Raw genomic sequence first — 17,905 nt, forward strand, 5'->3', positions numbered from 1 at the left:
CTTTGTGAAGCGAAGCTGATTGGTTCTCAGGCGTCTGTAAACATTCCAAATAGTCCGTAGCGGCCGCCATCTTGTCTCTCGGTAGGATCGAGAGACAAGAGGAGGCCAAAGCGAAGGGGCAAATGACCATAAGGGGGCATAGTAGATCCTCCCTGACCCTTTAGGTTTGATGTGGAGGTTTTAAAAGGGCCCCGCGGGGCAAAAAAAAAAATAATAATAATCGAACGGCTGAATGGATTTGCACGAAACTTGGCAAAATTGTAGGGACTGGTAGCCCGATGTGCCTTTGCTAGGTCTCAATATATGTGCTCCAGTGGATTTTGAGAAATTAACGTTCAAAAAAGATATATATCTGTAACAGCGCTCCGCTTCGCGTACTTTTCGCGTAACGGAGCTTTGCGAAGCTGATTGGTTCTCCGGCGTCTGTAAACATTCCAAACAGTCCGTAGCGGCCGCCATCTTGTCTCTCGGTAGGATCGAGAGACAAGAGGAGGCCAAAGCGAAGGGGCAAATGACCATAAGGGGGCATAGTAGATCCTCCCTGACCCCCTAGGTTTGATGTGGAGGTTTTAAAAGGGCCCCGCGGGGCAAAAAAAATAATAATAATAATAATCGAACGGCTGAATGGATTTGCACGAAACTTGGCAAAATTGTAGGGACTGGTAGCTCGATGTGCCTTTGATAGGTCTCAATATATGTGCTTCAGTGGATTTTGAGAAATTAACGTTCAAAAAAAGATATATATCTGTAACAGCGCTCCGCTTCGCGGAGATAAAATTATCTCTGTATTACCTAGCTGTTGCTAACACCAGTTAGCGACCGCTAGTAGGAGATAGCGACCATCTTGGGCCCCACTTTGCATGTCAGTGATATTTATCACTAATGACATGCAAAGTGGGCATGCCAAGATGTTAGCGACTGGAAACAGTCGCTAACATCGCTATCTCCTATTACCAACTTTTGGAGATATTCGCGCTAAGCGCGAATATCTCCAAAAGCTACCACCTGCCCTGAGCAGTTCTTAGCCATGTTATCCAATGGGAGGTGGATAACATGGCTAAGAGCATTAGCTCGGTAATGCATGAATATCGCGGAGTTTTCAGCGATATTAATGCATTGCGGTCGTTTTTTATCGCATTTGCGATAAACCTTGATAATAGCAAGGTTTATCTGCGATAATTTCTGACGATGCTTAGCGGTAAAAAATTCGTTGCTAAGCATCGTTAGGGATAAATATCGCTTAACTTTGGTAATATGCCCCAACGTCTGTTAACGTTCGATTCGAAGGAAATCAGGAAGTGTTGAAAAACATTGTCTGCGCCATCTTGTCTTTTTTCAAATGCCACACTTTTGTCGTGCACGGCAGTCATTTTAGATGCCTTGACCAGACCCACTCTCTGCACGCTGTCGATCCTTAGCATGGCTCCCCACCCTCGCAAGCATCTCCCCTAGGCACTGGTCACCCCCGTTCTCTGTCTTATGCATGGGTAATAAACCTCCCCCCATCTGCGCTGCTCTTCCCTGAGAATCACACCCTGTGCCCGCCCGACACCTCCCTTTCGCCCTATTCACTACCGCACCCTCTGACACTCCTTTTCCTCTGTGTCCGATTGTCCAGGCCGGTCCTAGGCTATCAGCTAGCCCTGCAGATGTAGTTTATGGCCCCAGCTGTAAAGAATCACCCCTCTTCAAAGGAGTTATAGTAGATCAAGGCCCACACTCGATGAGATCCGTCACAGCACACGCGTTCCTACTATCTGAAAACCATCCTGTATTGTGATTGGGGAGGGGACCGAGCCTGAAGCGGAAGATTCCAGGGATGACTCTTTGTACATCAAAGTTTTTACAATTATGTGTCACATTAAAAATATATAGCACTCCAACAAAGTAGTAAGATTATAAAACTTTAATAACTTATAAATATATACAACAAAACAAAAACAGTAAAAACATTTAAACATTTTTAGGGAAAAACAACGAAGTAGCGGTCGGCTGTGCGAATAGTCCCAACGCAGCACAATGTCCAGATTTCTGGACGGCACCCAGGTGATGTTGCCTGGGTGCCGCACTGATTTCGGCATCCGGCGTGGGGCGTCGCGGGGGGTGGGTCATCAGTAGCAAACTGTTGTGCGAATAGTTCCAAGGCAGCAGAACGATGGCACCAAGGTGATGTCCAGTAAGTTGCCGCACTGGTTTTGGTATCCTACAATGCTGCTCCGAATAACGGCGTGGGGCACCCCGGGGGGGGGGAGGCGGCGTGAACGGGCCTCTCCAGGTGGAGTCTCGTCTGTTGTAGTGGGGCGCCCCTTTACCGTTTCAGTTGCCATTCCGTCCGCTTTTGGTCCACTGTGTCAAAAGCCGCAATTCAGCTGAGTTGCGCCCACTCTTGCGGTGCAGCGATAGGCGGCTGTCACAGGACTCTCAAAATGGTGGCAGGCTCTTTCCTTTTTGGGCCTGGTCCACTGAAATGGCCCTGGGACACCTTGGAAATCGGACGCTTGTCTGCTAGGTCTTGGACCCCATTCTCGAAAGCGTCCCCTCCGCCTTGAGGATTCAACAAAAGTTTTGGGGGCCCCCGACTCCTGCAGGCTTCTGGTGGGCAGCGGCTGCCATGATTGCTCGCGGAATGACCACGACGGAGCCACGAGATGGTGGTGCTTTCATGCTGACGCCAGCTTCAGTCTGAAACATCCAGAAACAAGGTGGGGCTTTCATCGTTTGGGAAAAAAAAAGTTTTCATCCAATGAAAAGTGTTATTTTTAGGTCATATGATCAAGCCTTCCATCATTAGGAAACCAAAAGTAAATTGAACCAATGAAAAGTTTTATAAACAAGTCACATGACCTGTTATGCGGCATAGGGTATAAAATGCGGAGAAAGTACGTTGGCACGTGAGGCGGCGTCAGTAGCAGACCGATGTGCGAATAGGCCGAAGGCAACACAACGCGCCAAGATCCGGATGGCACCGAGGGGGTGTCCAGCAAGTTGCAGCACTGGTGTGGCCATCCTACAATGCTGAAAGTCGGCGTGGGGCGCCCCGTTGGCCTGTGAGTTCGCGTCAGTAGCGGACCGATGTGCGAATAGGCCGAAGGCAGCACAACGCGCCAAGATCCGGATGGCACCGAGGTGGTGTCTAGTAAGTTGCCGCACTGGTGTGGCCATCCTACAATGTTGAAAGTCGGCGTGGGGCGCCCCGTTGGCCTGTGAGATGGCGTCAGTAGCGGACCGATGTGCGAATGGGGCCAAAGGCAGCGCAACAATATTTTCTGAATAGAAGACACCACAAGGCGCTGAGATGCCAAGATCCGGATGGCACCGAGGTGGTGTCTAGCAAGTTGTGGCACTGGTGTGGCCATCCTACAATGGTAAAAGTCGGCGTGGGGCGCCCTGTTGGCCTGTGAGATGGTGTCAGTAGCGGACCGATGTGCGAATGGGGCCAAAGGCAGCGCAACAATATTTTCTGACTAGAAGACACCACAAGGCGCTGAGATGCCAAGATCCGGATGGCACCGAGGTGATGTCTAGCAAGTTGCTGTACTGGTGTGGCCATCCTACAATGCTGAAACTCGGCGTGGGGCGCCCCATTAGCCTGTGAGATGGCGTCAGTAGCGGACCGATGTGCGAATGGGGCCAAAGGCAGCGCAACAATATTTTCTGAATAGAAGACACCACAAGGCGCTGAGATTCGGTTACCACCGAGGTGATGTCTAGCAAGTTGCCGCACTGGTGTGGCCATCCTACAATGCTGAAAGTCGGCGTGGGGCGCCCCGTTGGCCTGTGAGATGGCGTCAGTAGCGGACCGATGTGCGAATGGGGCCAAAGGCAGCGCAACAATATTTTCTGAATAGAAGACACCACAAGGCGCTGAGATGCCAAGATCCGGATGGCACCGAGGTGGTGTCTAGTAAGTTGCACTGGTGTGGCCATCCTACAATGCTGAAAGTCGGCGTGGGGCGCCCCGTTGGCCTGTGAGATGGCGTCAGTAGCGGACCGATGTGCGAATGGGGCCAAAGGCAGCGCAACAATATTTTTGGAATAGAAGACACCACAAGGCGCTGAGATTCGGTTAGCACCGAGGTGGTGTCTAGCAAGCTATGCAGCTGAGTTGCGTGCGCACTTGCGGCGAATAGGTCGAAGGCAGCACAACAAAGTTTTCTGAATAGAAGACACCACAAGGCGCTGAGATTCGGTTACCACCGAGGTGGTGTCTAGCAAGTTGCTGCACTGGTGTGGCCATCCTACAATACTGCTCCGAATAACGGCGTGGGGTGCCCGAAGGGGGGGGGGGAGGCGGCGTGAACGGGCCTTCCTAGGTGGAGGCTCGTCTGCTGTAGTGGGGCGCCCCTTTACCGTTTCAGTTGCCATTCAGCTGAGTTTCGGCCGCTCTTGATGCTACAGCGACAGGCGGCTGCAACAGGACTCTCAAAATGGCGGCCTGTTCTTTGGATTTGGGCCTGGTCCACTAAAATGGCCCTGGGACACCTTAGAACTCGGACGCTCGATTTTTTTTTCCTTTCCTCTACATGCAAAAAAAGGTAAATGCCCGGTACGTTATACGCTTCATCTGCCACGATGTACTCTCCAGAGGAACCGAAAAAAAATATAGTTATGGTAACTATACCATGCATCGTCATATGGAGAGGTGGCACCAATTAATTATAGTGCTGCATAAAAGAGAGATTTGGAGGAGAACCCCCGACCTTCCAGTACATTCATCAAAGAAGTGGCACTGACAGCATCAGAGGCAAGGGAAACGGTCCCAAATATTTAGAAGAACTTTGGAAAGATTAAAATGACATGTTTAGATTGTGGCAAATTAATTTCATGTGGACAGATGAGTGTTACTCTATAAATACAGCATATGAACATCATCATAGTCGATGGTTGGTAGAGACATTTTGACTATATCCTGGACCTGCCCGTCCTCGCCCAAAATGGCACCGGAATAAATGGGACTCGTAACTCCTTGTTGTGTACTGGTTGCAGAACCTTGAAATCACGAGATACGTATGCAGTTTTGAAGCACATGGCGGGCGGGGACGAGAATTGATTGAGTATTTCGACATCCCTATTGATATTAAGTTCTGATGTGTTATTGATTACTGTACTATTGAAAGTTCGAATTAACGTCACCCATGGTACTTGCCCGCAAATGTATATCTAGATAATTTTATTGTAACTGGCCCTGTCGTATTTTAATTATAAAATGTACGTCCACCGATTCCGCAACTGTTAGACACCTTAGTTCTTGCAACCTAATGGCCCGCCCGTTACGTTCCTCTACAGTGTAAATGTCTACTCATCATATACGATTACAGTTTGCTCCGTGGCCGGCCCACGTGGTTATAGGCTCGTATTTGTATAATGAAATTTTCACAATAAAGGTTTTTAAAAGAAAACATGGAAGTAGTATATACATTGGTAAAGTTTTTAATAATAGTCACTGTTTTAGAATCATTAAAAGGCAAGTGAAATAAAGCAGACCAATTACATGAAGGGGAAAAGGTATAATACGCAGGAACGCAGTAAAGATAAATGGTCAAGGGCTGTTGTGTTTTCTACTCCTGCAACATAAAGTGATCGATAAGAATCTCATATTCAGGCGTATCGGCGACTAAGACAGCAGGTCGACCCTCTTTTGCTCAACGGCTCCGTCATGGGACGAAGAAACGCCCTTTTTCTCGAAAAAAGAATATATTTTACTTGCAGGACAGTTGTAAATTTTCCGGGAAAGTACATTAGCCTGGAACATTATAACATATATTTAAGAAAAAATAATGTTCGGAAGTAATAAAAAGCGTAATTTTTAGGTCATATGACCAAGCCTTTCATCATTAGAATAAGAAAAGTAAAATGAACCAATGAAAAGTTTTATTAACAAGTCACATGACCTGTTATGCTTACGTTACGCGCTGCGCGTCGCGCCCCGGATGACTTCCGGATGCGCTAACGCGGCGCGTCATATGACGCATTACGCGACAACGCAGGTCCAGAATATAGTCAAAATGTCTCCACCAACCAGCGGTCGGAACACAACCCCTTTCAGCAGGCTAAATAGTTCTGTTAAATGACAACAGAAGGGACAGGCAACAAGAACCATCAGTCAAAGAGGGGAGGGCTAGTTCTTCTCTACCGGGTTACATTGGGGCGCTACCGGAACTGATCGAATTGGTAGTCTACAGTGTTTCTGGATGTTTCAGACTGAAGCTGGGGTTAGCATGAGAGCACCACCATTTCGTAGCTCCGTCGTGGCCATTCCGCGAGCAATCATGGCAGCCGCTCTTTATCGTTATTTTGGGCGGGGTGGGTGGCGGAGCCGAGCTGTATTGCAGCCATCATGGTGTGGAGTTCAGTTCATCTCATTAGTTTCGTATTTGTCATGAGGGGTTGTTCCTAATGTTTCTATTTTAGCGAGGTCAAAAAGAGATCCCATTAGTGGCCTACTGATTTTGCTCGATTCCTTTTGTTTTTTTACACGATTTTTCGTTATCTGCAAAGACTAAACAGAGTATTGCGACTCTGTGTTTGTTTGTAAATAGAGAATGAACCAAAGAGAACCAATTCTAAAACAGTAAATGCTTGGATAACAATCAATCAAATGGAGAGAGAAGCAGGCACGACGTATTACAACGGGGGCAAAGGCCTGCGTTAACTACCTTTCACTATCTGCAAAGAGAGAGTACTCCTAATAGAAATGAGGGGGGGGGGCAGCATTCAAAGCAGATCAGTGTGCATAAACACGAAAATGTTTTTACTTACCACGTACTTGACATTCGACAGCTTATGATATTTGCTATTAAAAAACCATTGAAATTCACTGAAAAAACCATAGGTTATAGACCATATATAGTTAGGAATTAGCATTTACAAAACCTTGAAAATTCATTGAAAAAACCATAGGTTATAGACCATATATAGTTAGGAATTAGCATTTACAAAACCTTGAAAATTCACTGAAAAAACCATAGGTTATAGACCATATATCGTTAGGAATTAGCATTTAAAAAACCTTATTTTACCCACACAAAACCATTGAAATTCCATATATAGTTAGTTGCACTAACTATATATCGCGCACCCGCAATCCACTGCTGATGATGTCACATATTACATCATTCATGACATGGTCAGTGACATCACTGATGACATCACTGATGACATCTCAAATGACATCACTGATGACATCACTGATGACATCTCATTTGACATCAATGACCACATCACTGATGATATCATTCATGTGACAATACAATGCATCTCCTCACATTTTAATATAACCTCTGTTTCACCCAGTGTTAAATACAGAGTATAATTTTTGAAACCATTGACACACCAATACTAGTTACTACATACGCACTCACTGATTCCTACGTCTACACACACCTTCACTCATTCACCCATACAATCATTCATACATACAATCACTCATCTTTACAACACTATCATATGCACTCATACACCTATACAGACACTCACAGTCTGCTACTCATCCATGGAGTTACTCACACACCTAGTCAGTCCTGTAAAGAATCAATGACACTTCCATTTTCTTGTCTATACAGTTAAACATAGAGCACCTTACATTTTCAAACATATACTAACACATACTTACCTTCTTATACAATCATTGATCCAAGTACACATTGATCTGCACAGAGTCACACACCTCCCAGCCAGCCACACACACACTCAGTCTCCCATACAAATACTTGGGCAATCAATCAATAACCCATATAGTTACTCATATAGCTACTGATCAACACATGCAGCAGTTTACAGAACAACAGACATAATGATGCACAAATTAAGACAGTTTAGTCACTAACCCATGCACTCAGTGAGACACATTTAATCACTCAGTCATGCAGTCAGTCATGCACCTACTAAATCCTTCGTCCAGACACTTACACATCCACTCATTCTTCAATATGTAAGACATATTTAAACTTTACAGAAACAAAAAATCACTGGATGTTGTTATCAGTCATGTCATCAGTGATGTCATTTGAGATGTCATCAGTGATGTCATCAGTGATGTCACTGACCATGTCATGAATGATGTAATATGTGACATCATCAGCAGTGGATTGCGGGTGCGCGATATATAGTTAGTGCAACTAACTATATATGGAATTTCAATGGTTTTGTGTGGGTAAAATAAGGTTTTTTAAATGCTAATTCCTAACGATATATGGTCTATAACCTATGTTTTTTTCAGTGAATTTTCAAGGTTTTGTAAATGCTAATTCCTAACTATATATGGTCTATAACCTATGGTTTTTTCAGTGAATTTTCAAGGTTTTGTAAATGCTAATTCCTAACTATATATGGTCTATAACCTATGGTTTTTTCAGTGAATATATATATATGTATGTATACTAATAGGCCAGAGGCCTCACATTAGTAACCTATCTGAGTCCTTTTAGGTAAAAAGGACCAAACTTTGGCCAGGAGCCAATCAGCTACTACCACCCTCTAGAACCTTCCTGGAAGGAGCCCTAGTCCCTCAGATTTTCGTAAGCACAGTGCTAAGTAGTACCTACTGAGAAACCAAGGTGAGCCCTTCCAGGGGAGGCGGTGGGCTGCATGTGAATCTATGAAAGATACCAATACTGGATAACTGCAGTTACAGGTAAGTAACGCATTTCTTATCCAGTATTATGGGTATCTTTCATAGATTCACATGCCTGAATCAGAGTAGCGAGTAGTAGGCAGCACATTTCGTATAACATAGTATGTAAGACACATGATAATAACTTATTGTCGTGGATATAAAATGGGTAACAGGCTGTGTCTTCAATCGACATCATTACAACCAGTTTAAATAACGCTATGGCACACTTCTCTGCTCATAACTCTAGTAAAGATGACTTCACCTCGAATATGTACGCTAACTGTGACACTGGTTTAGAGTTTAGGGCGACCGATTTCGGGGTCACTGGTGGGGTTTTGTTGTGTCAGTTAGCTTAAATGTATATTTTAAAATGAAAAAAAAGTCTTTACCTTGATCCAATTCTGTTTCTTAAGGTTTAGTTCCTTGTAGATACCTTAGTTTGTTTGTAGGTAGTTTCTTGCACGCTTTAAGTTCTCCAAACGTCGCCAAAATGTCGTGGATATAAAATGATGGATAGTCATGTAGTTTCTTGATGTTCCTTTATTCAAGTAGAATAGTAATAATATATACAGGAGAAAACCCCACCAGGAACAGGATGGTCACTGCTCAGCCCACTCTCTTCAACTGTCATTCCACATACACACCAGGCATACTATCATTCTATTCACTCTGTCATCCAACATTCAACATTCTACACTGACATCACTTTCATACAGGCTGAGCAGCTACAAGGAGATAATCCAATGTACAACACTTATCAATAGTGTAACGAAAGAAACTGCAAACAGTAGCAGGTTAAGAAATGTGCAAACAGTAAAATGTAAAGGTGGGATGAAAGGAAGAAGGCTCCCCTCTAATGGAATAGATGACGAAGCACCGCCTGTCCCACTGCTGCATCCTTCATAAGTTCAGAATCCAAGCTGTAGTGCTTGGTGAACGTATGTGGTGTTTTCCATGTCGCCGCTCTGCAAATGTCGACAATGGGCACCCCAGAAAAGAGCGCCATGGAGGTGGAAACCGCTCTAGTGGAGTGAGCTCGAACCTTGGCGGGCAGAGGATGACTCGCTTGTAGGTGGCAGAAGGCGATAGCTGCAGAGATCCATCTTGAAATGCTCTGCTTTGTCAATGGTAGGCCCTTCCTGGGCCTGCTGAAGGCAATAAATAATTGGTTGGATTTGCGAAATTGTGCCGTTCTATGAAGGTAGAATTTCAGACATCTCTTCAGATCTAAGGAATGTAGAGATCTTTCCGCCATTGAAGATGGATTAGGGAAGAAAGATCTCAGGACAACAGGTTCGTTTAGATGAAAAGCAGACGGAACCTTTGGTATGAATTTGGGGTTAGTCCTTAGAATGACTCTGTCCTGTTTGAACTGAAGGAACGGGTCCTGAATACAGAAAGCCTGTAGCTCGCTCACCCTCCTTACTGACGTGAGAGCTAGCAAGAGGGCTGTTTTCCATGACAAATATTTGCAATCCGCTTTATGTATCGGCTCGAAGGGGTGTTTCATCAGCTGCGCTAGGACAATGTTGAGCTGCCATGTAGGTGGTAAAGGTCTCACTGGAGGATAAGTCCTGAATAAGCCTTTCAGAAACTGCTTGATCAGTCTATTGGACCATAGAGAAGCACCAGACGAAGAGCGTCTGAATCGAGATATGGCTGCCAGGTGGACCTTGATTGAGGCATGGGCCAATCCCGAGGTGGCTAGATGGAGCAGGTAGGGCAGCAGTTGTGCCGGAGATGACAAGAACGGGTGCAGTTTGTTAGCTTTACACCATAAACAGAATCTCTTCCACTTAAGGGAATATGTCTTATTGGTACTGTCAGCCCGGGCCAGGACGACCCTGCAGTCCTGAGGGATATCTAAGTACTGGAACTCTCTGAACTCAGGAGCCAAGCCGATAATCCGAGAGATGTCAGATCTGGAAGCTGGACTTGCCCCTGGTTCATGGTGAGGAGATGCGGGTAAGGCCTGAAAGGAATCGGAGGCTCCAGCGATAGAAGGTGGAGTTCTGTAAACTAGTGTTGGCGTGTCCACGCTGGGGCTACCAGGATCAAGGTGCAATGCTCTGCTTTCAGTTTCCGGAGGACCCTGGGGATCAGGGGAAATGGTGGAAAAGCATAGGCAAAGACGTTGCACCATGTAATCGAAAATGCATCCCCTAGAGACCCCTTCTGGGGAAGCCAGCTTGCGTAATGTTGGCATTTTGCGTTGATCTTTGTCGCAAACAGATCCACATTTGGTTTGCCCCATCGGGAGAACACTGCGTCGAAGGCCTGTTGGTCGAGTTCCCACTCGTGGCAGATGGTCCGTTGCCTGCTTAGAGAGTCCACCAGGGTGTTGTCTGCTCCTGGGACGTACTCTGCCCTGAGCGAGATGTTGTGTTGGAGTAGCCACTTCCAAATTTGCAGCGATTCTTGAGACAATGTCATGGATCGGGTTCCCCCTTGCTTGTTTAAGTAGTGCATTGTGGTGGTGTTGTCCGTCCTCACAAGCACCGGGGAGTTCCTGATTCTGGGCAGGAAAGCTCGAAGAGCCAGGTACACTGCCATTAGCTCTAAGAGATTGATGTGGAGCACCTTCTCGGCTGGCGACCACTGACCATGTATTTGAAGTTCCTGTAGGAACGCACCCCACCCGTCCAATGATGCATCTGTTGTTATCACGTGTGGGGAGATTGGAAGGAGGAATGGAAGGCCTTGGTTCAGGTATTTTATTTGAAGCCACCAGTTCAGGGCCTTCACCATGAACGGGGTGATCCTGAGTCGATCGTCGAAGGATCCCGTACTTTGAACCCACTGAGCTGATTACGCCTCCTGTAAGGGACGCATACGGAGGCGGCAGTGTGGGATTAGGAGGATGTTGGAGGACATCATTCCAAGCAGTGACTTGAAAAGTCGCACTTTGATGGATTTTTTTAGTTGAATGTGTGTTGCCAGCGACCTCAGTTTGGCCTGACGTTCCAGTGATGGAAAGGCCTTTTCTTGATGTGTGTCCAGTATTGCTCCCAGGAAAATGAGGCGTTGAGAGGGCTGCAGTATTGACTTTTCCTGATTGAGTGTAAGTCCTAGACTCTCGAATAGCTGAAGACAGGCGTTCGAAGACCTGTTCACGCCTTCTAGAGTGGGGGACTTGATGAGCCAGTCGTCCAGGTAGGGGAATACCTGGTGATGCTGCTGGCGAAGGTAGGCTGCCACTGGGGATAGGCATTTTGTAAAAATGCGTGGCGCCGACTTTAGGTCGAATGGCAACACTCTGAACTGATAATGTCGGCTCGCCACTGTAAACCTTAAGAACTGGCGGTGACTTTTGTGAATGAGTATATGGAAATAGGCGTCCTGGAGGTCTAAGGACACCATGAAATCCCTGGAATTGAGCAGTTGTAACACCTCTTGAATGGATACCATACGGAACGATTGCTTTTTGAGGTATGTGTTGAGGTTCCGTAGATCCAGTATAGGTCTCCATTTCTTCTCCTTTTTTCGTATCACGAAGAACCTTGAGTAGAATCCTTTCCCCCTCTGACCTCTGGGAACTCTTTCCACGGCTCCCTTTTGAAGCATTAGTGAGAGTTCCGCTTGAAGAAGATGAAGATTCCTGTGTGGCATGGGACATGGAGGGTTCGATGGAGGAGTGTCCACAAACTCCAAAGTATGCCCGAATCGAACCAGTTGGAGAACCCAACGATCCATAGTTATTTTCTGCCAATTGTGGAGGAAGTTGGAAATTTTTTCTCCAACTACGTAACATGGAGAAGAAACGGAGGCCTGTTTGAGAAAGAAGTCATTGTCTTCTGGGGGGTTCTTTCTTCCCTCCTCTCCCTCGAAAGGAGGACTTATTGTAAGAAGACTGGCCTTGTTGCTGCCTCTGTTGGTATTGAGGTTTGTATTGCTGGGACGAGCCATAGGAGGATTTGTACCCCTGGTATCCACCTCTTGTTTGCTGGCCTCTTCCTCTGGAGCCCCGAAAGGAAGTATTCTTGTACTAGAGTGTTCCAAGGGATCTTGCGGTCTCGGTATCTTTCTTGATACCCTGGAGCATCTCGTCTATATGCTTTCCGAAGAGAAGCTCGCCGTCGAACGGCATGTCCAGTACCTTGGCTTGGACTTCCGGCCGGAAAGATGTAGCTTTCAGCCAGCCTTGGTGCCTAAGGACAGCCGCCCCCGCCAGCTGGCGAAATCCTGTTGAAGCGATATCCATCGCCACGTCGATAATCTCTGAGGCGGAGCGCTCTCCTTCAAGTAGAATTTTCTTGACCTCGTCTTTCTGCTCCTCTGACAGTGAGCCTAGGTATGGGGCTACATCTGCCCACATCTGGCGATTGTAGCGTCCCAAGAGCGCAAGCGAGTTTGCCGCTCTGACGTTAATGGCCGACATCGACGAGAATCTCTTCCCGATGTTATCAAGTTTACGGCCTTCCTTGTCCGGAGGCGCAGTCAGTGCAACAGCCGGATTGTTGGATTTCCGCTGCGCGGCCTGTGTTATCACGTAGTCCGGTTTAGTATGGCCTGTAAGACATGCCGGTGTCTTGTCCGGGGCCTTGTATTTTTTATCAAGTCTGGCTGGCACTGGAATGAGAGATGAGGGGTTTTGCATTATCTTTACTCCCTCGTCCCAGATATGGTCGATAATTGGTATTGACCGGACCGTCTTCTTGAATGGCTCCTTAAAGTCGTATAAGAAGCAGTCCTGAGGTTGTGTGGTCATTTCTATCTTGAACCTTGCTGCTGCACGTTCTATAATATTGTGAAACCCCCCGATGTTTTCCGGGGGGGAGTCCGCCTGAGCCTGGTCAGGGGAAGCTGGATGTGAGATGACGTATTCGTTCCACTCGTCATCCTGTATTTCTCCCTCTTCCTGTTGACCCTCCTCGTCTTCTTCCACTGCCTCCTCTTCGTCCGAAGATTGTTTCGGAGGCAGAGACACAGGATCTGGGGTAATCACCAGTGGAGGTGGTCTCTGGCGAGGAGGAGGAGCTGACGACACAGCTTGAGATGGCACCACTGGAGGTGTCGGAGTAGGTGGGAACCGCTGTTTGTAATCCGCTATAAGGAATTGGAGGTCCGTGACAATTGAAGCCGGGAGGCACACCATAGTCAGTGCAGGAGGAGGCGAATGGTATTCTTCCTGATATGGAATTTCTCCCTGATCCATATCTTCGTTGTCCGAACTCTCATGTACTTTAACAAGCAGCTGTGATGGGCTTGTTGCGGTTGAGAACATAGCGCCATCTTCATAGTCCTCAGTCTCCAGTAAATTAGTCGGCGGCAGTGGCTGGACTCTGCTAGGAGACGTCGCTTCTGGCATCAGCGTATGCGATGACATCCTGAAGTGTGTATAGATACACTTCAGCTTGGGAGATCCTTCCGTCGACGGGGTGGTCGTCGACGGTGAGAAACTGACGGGCACCGCAGACTTCTCTGTCATTTGTACCGACGACAATGTCGTAAACGGTATCGTCGTCAACGGTAGTTTCTTCGTCGACGGCAGTGTTGACGTCTTCGTCGACGGCACTGTCGTCGACGGCTTCGTCGACGCTGGTGTCAACGGCTTCGTCGACGCTGGTGTCGACGTCGACGGCTTCGTCGATGACATCGTCGACGAGGTTGTCGTCGACGTCGAAGGTACTTTTGTCGACGATGGTGGCTTCGGCTTCGTCGACGAAGGAGCTGTCGACGACGGCGACGTCGTCGACGACCTTTTAACAGGAATTATAGATGTTATAGACCTACCAGACGACGACGAAGTTGAAGTAGAGGTCGTCAATGTGGTGAAGGCAGAAGCTGTCGACGTAGAGATGGTGACTGTCGACGCTGTCACAGGCATGGCAGAAGACACTAGCACAGGCTTTTTGAAGGTGGTTTCCTGAGGAGAAATCTTCACTGCCATGGTCTTTGGTCGACCCTCTGAAGACTTAGGCGTCTTCTTTTGAGGAGGCAAAGTAGACGGACCTGGAGATGTCTGTCTGGGCCTTTTAGAAGAGGAGTGTGAGCTCCTAAAGGAACACTCGCTCTCACCTGAAGAGACTATTTGATACTTGTCCTTCAGTCTCTAAAGCCATAGAAGCAGGCGTCCCTCTCTGTCTTTTAGAGTCTTGACAGAGAAAGTGCGTCAGACCTTGCAGTCCTTGGCAGAATGGTCAGGGTAGAGACAGTAGAGGCAGTCTTCATGTTTGTCATCTACATGCAGTCTCAGCTTCTTACACGAGGCGCAAGGTCTGAAGAGCCCTTTTTTAGCAGTGGTAGACATAGTAGACTCCAGCTCTCCTTCACAGGAGTAAATAAATAGAGAAAAATATGGATAAGATCCAGAAAAAACAGAAACCTGAGCAGGGCTCAGTGGAGACTCCCTTAGCACGACGTGCGGTAGAAAATCTGAGGGACTAGGGCTCCTTCCAGGAAGGTTCTAGAGGGTGGTAGTAGCTGATTGGCTCCTGGCCAAAGTTTGGTCCTTTTTACAAAAGGACTCAGATAGGTTACTAATGTGAGGCCTCTGGCCTATTAGTATACATACATATATACATATATATATGTCTTTAGGACATTACTATTTTATATACCGGGGACTCCCACCCCGACGACGGGGAATGATTCAGGCATGTGAATCTATGAAAGATACATATAATACTGGATAACTATGCTAAACTACTATTCTTGTTTCTCCTGACTGCTGAGACCTGAGCAACATGGTTGATGCCCGGTGGAGCTGCTAGACAGCTAAAGAGGAGATTGGCCCCGGTTCATCTCCTCGGCCGTCACCTACCCAGCCGGACATTGGGCACAGTGCTCCTCGTCTCCCAGCTGCTTTACTATGCTTTTGTAACTAATCTAATTTGTAACTTGTAACACAAGGATCCTCATGTAAAGCGCTCTGATACCTCCGGGTCTAGCTAGCGCTATATAAAACTCATCAATTGAATTAAATTAAATTAAAGCAGCAACCGCACAGGCTCACTCACGGAGAACCAAAGAAGAAAATGGCGCTGATTTTTGGGTTTCCAGATGTGCCACGTTCCGCCTAATTACTGAGTGCTGTAATTGGTGGTGGTGAAATGCATGTGCAGGATGGTTCGTGGAGCTGGATCACGTAAAACAAAATGGCAATCAGAGCAAGGGCACAAAATGGGACTGAGACTGTGTCAGTGTTTGCCCCGGCAGTGAAACCGTTGTCCTGCGTATCTTTAAGAGACAGTTCCGTCTCCAACACCACTCTCAGGGCTAACAGCACCTCAGAGGTAGGTTGGGGGCTGGCAAAGGCAGAATACTCCCTTATCAGGCCTGTAACAATAGCAACAGCCCTCACAGGGAGCATTCTGATTGGCTGGCCAGTTATCAAAGTTCCATACATGGTGCTAATGTGGAACATGCCCTTTTCTGGACACAAGTAGAACTTTTTATTAACTAAAAATGATCATTTTAAAAAACGTGGCTTCCAACGCTACTCAAAACTTACCTGTTTCTGTATTCTGTAGAGGTGACATCTACAGCGTTCCACATCACACACGAATCATCAGCAATGACGATGAAAGGCCAGATGTCTTGAGGCTTCACTCCAAGCTCTCCTTGTCTATTTCGCTCTAATTCCAGGTTGTGATAAGACAGCTCCTTGATCAAAAAGTGAGCAGCACCTAAAACACACAAGGGACAACCCACTCATAAAAACGATACTTAACAAGCACGTGCCGAATACACACTGGGACAGTCAGTGGTTACTTAGCATCATCATTTAGGTTTGTTGTTGTTAACGACTTGTGTTCCATGGCCGCAATACTGGTGTACTCCAAACTGGATGTCCAAGAACTACCCTCCAGCACTTGAGTCTCTCGGGGTAGCACGGGTAAGAAGTCAGGGCTAACTTCTGAAGGCTGAAGCACTAAGAGCCTCAGAATTCTGTATAGCACAGTACATAACTGATAATAAATTAATGCCCATGACTTTACTAACAGGTACGTATAACAACATCCTCTACAAATAGGCTGCAAATAGAAATCGAGAAGATCTTAGCACCTTCTGGGCCAGAGATCCAAGTCCAAACATTCTTATAGCTCCATCACACTGTTTAACACTAAGCTGCAGGGTCAGTATTAACCTATAGGGGACGCCTCTGCTCAGTTCAGTGATATTTGGAACAGCTCTGGTCTCTTTCTATATTTAATAATAAATATAAGTTTGAGTAATGGAATATAGGAAGCTGGTACTCATGCTTTATTTTATTCTAGGGCCTCATTTATGAAAAGTGACGCATCGCTGCGTGAAAACAGCGATGCGTCACTTTTCATTGCGCCCTCCTTGCGACACCAATGATGCGTCATATTTACAGTATGACGCATCATTGCGCAAGTAGTTACAGATACGTCCATATTTCTGACGTATCAAAAGTGACGCATTGCTGGAGTGTGTCACAAAAGTGACGCAACTCCAGCAATGTGTCCTTTCACATAGGGCAAGCCCCATGTGAAAGGGCCTGCGTCAATCTTACGCCTGCTGTGAGGCAAGCGTAAGAAATTGACGCATTTGAGTCCTAGAAGTGGCGCAGTGAAATCTCATAGATTTCACTGCGTCACTTCTATGACCCTTTCTTGCGTCAGAACGCCCCCCTGCACACATTATACCTGGCGCAGGTATAATGTTGCGCAGGGGTTTACAAAGTGACGCATCTACCTAGATGCGTCACTTTGTAAATATGGTTCAACAAGGCACATTTTTTACGCTGCTGGTGCGTCACAAAAAGTGACGCACCAGCGGCGTAAAAGTGTCGCATGGCCTCATAAATGAGGCCCCTAGCATTTATAAAGGGAGAACCCCCTAAACATAATCCATACCAAGGGAAACATCACTTACAACAAAACTTTTACAACGCACTACCATTACAACGCGGTCATTACAACGCAAACTATTACAACGCATTGCGCTGGGGGGCGCTCTAGGATAGGGAATAGGTTAATTTACTATCCAATAACCTTCCCTAGTGTCCACGGGGACTGGAGTTGGAATAGTAAATGAAACTATTCACTATCCAACACCCAAAAGCGCTATGCGTTGTAATGGTATGCGATGTAAAAACCGCGTTGTAAAGGCATGCGATGTAAAAGCATGCGTTGTAACGTCATACATCCCCATACCAAATATCTTGCAAAATGTCAGCCCTAAAGCTCATGGCTCAAGAACCAGAATTCCATCCTTAAGAATCCTTGGTAACTTCCTGTATTATCCAGGTAGGAAAATGGTTTGAAATTAGTGGCCACTGGGACGTCAGAACCCAAGTCACTGGAGACCTAGAACCATGAAGTG

At 46.6% G+C, this 17,905-nt stretch overlaps 1 protein-coding gene across 1 annotated transcript in view; it reads right to left on the minus strand.

Moving 5' to 3' along the window:
• GREB1 (growth regulating estrogen receptor binding 1) overlaps positions 1–17,905 on the minus strand; it is a 656,933-nt gene that overhangs the window by 68,856 nt on the left and 570,172 nt on the right. The window contains exon 28 of the mRNA XM_078647791.1: positions 16,068–16,242. Coding sequence (XP_078503917.1) covers positions 16,068–16,242 — 175 coding nt within the window. The remainder of the gene's footprint in view (positions 1–16,067; positions 16,243–17,905) is intronic.

The sequence above is a fragment of the Lissotriton helveticus genome, chromosome 6 (genome assembly GCF_964261635.1).
Source record: "Lissotriton helveticus chromosome 6, aLisHel1.1, whole genome shotgun sequence".
Classification (NCBI taxonomy): Eukaryota; Metazoa; Chordata; class Amphibia; order Caudata; family Salamandridae; genus Lissotriton; species Lissotriton helveticus.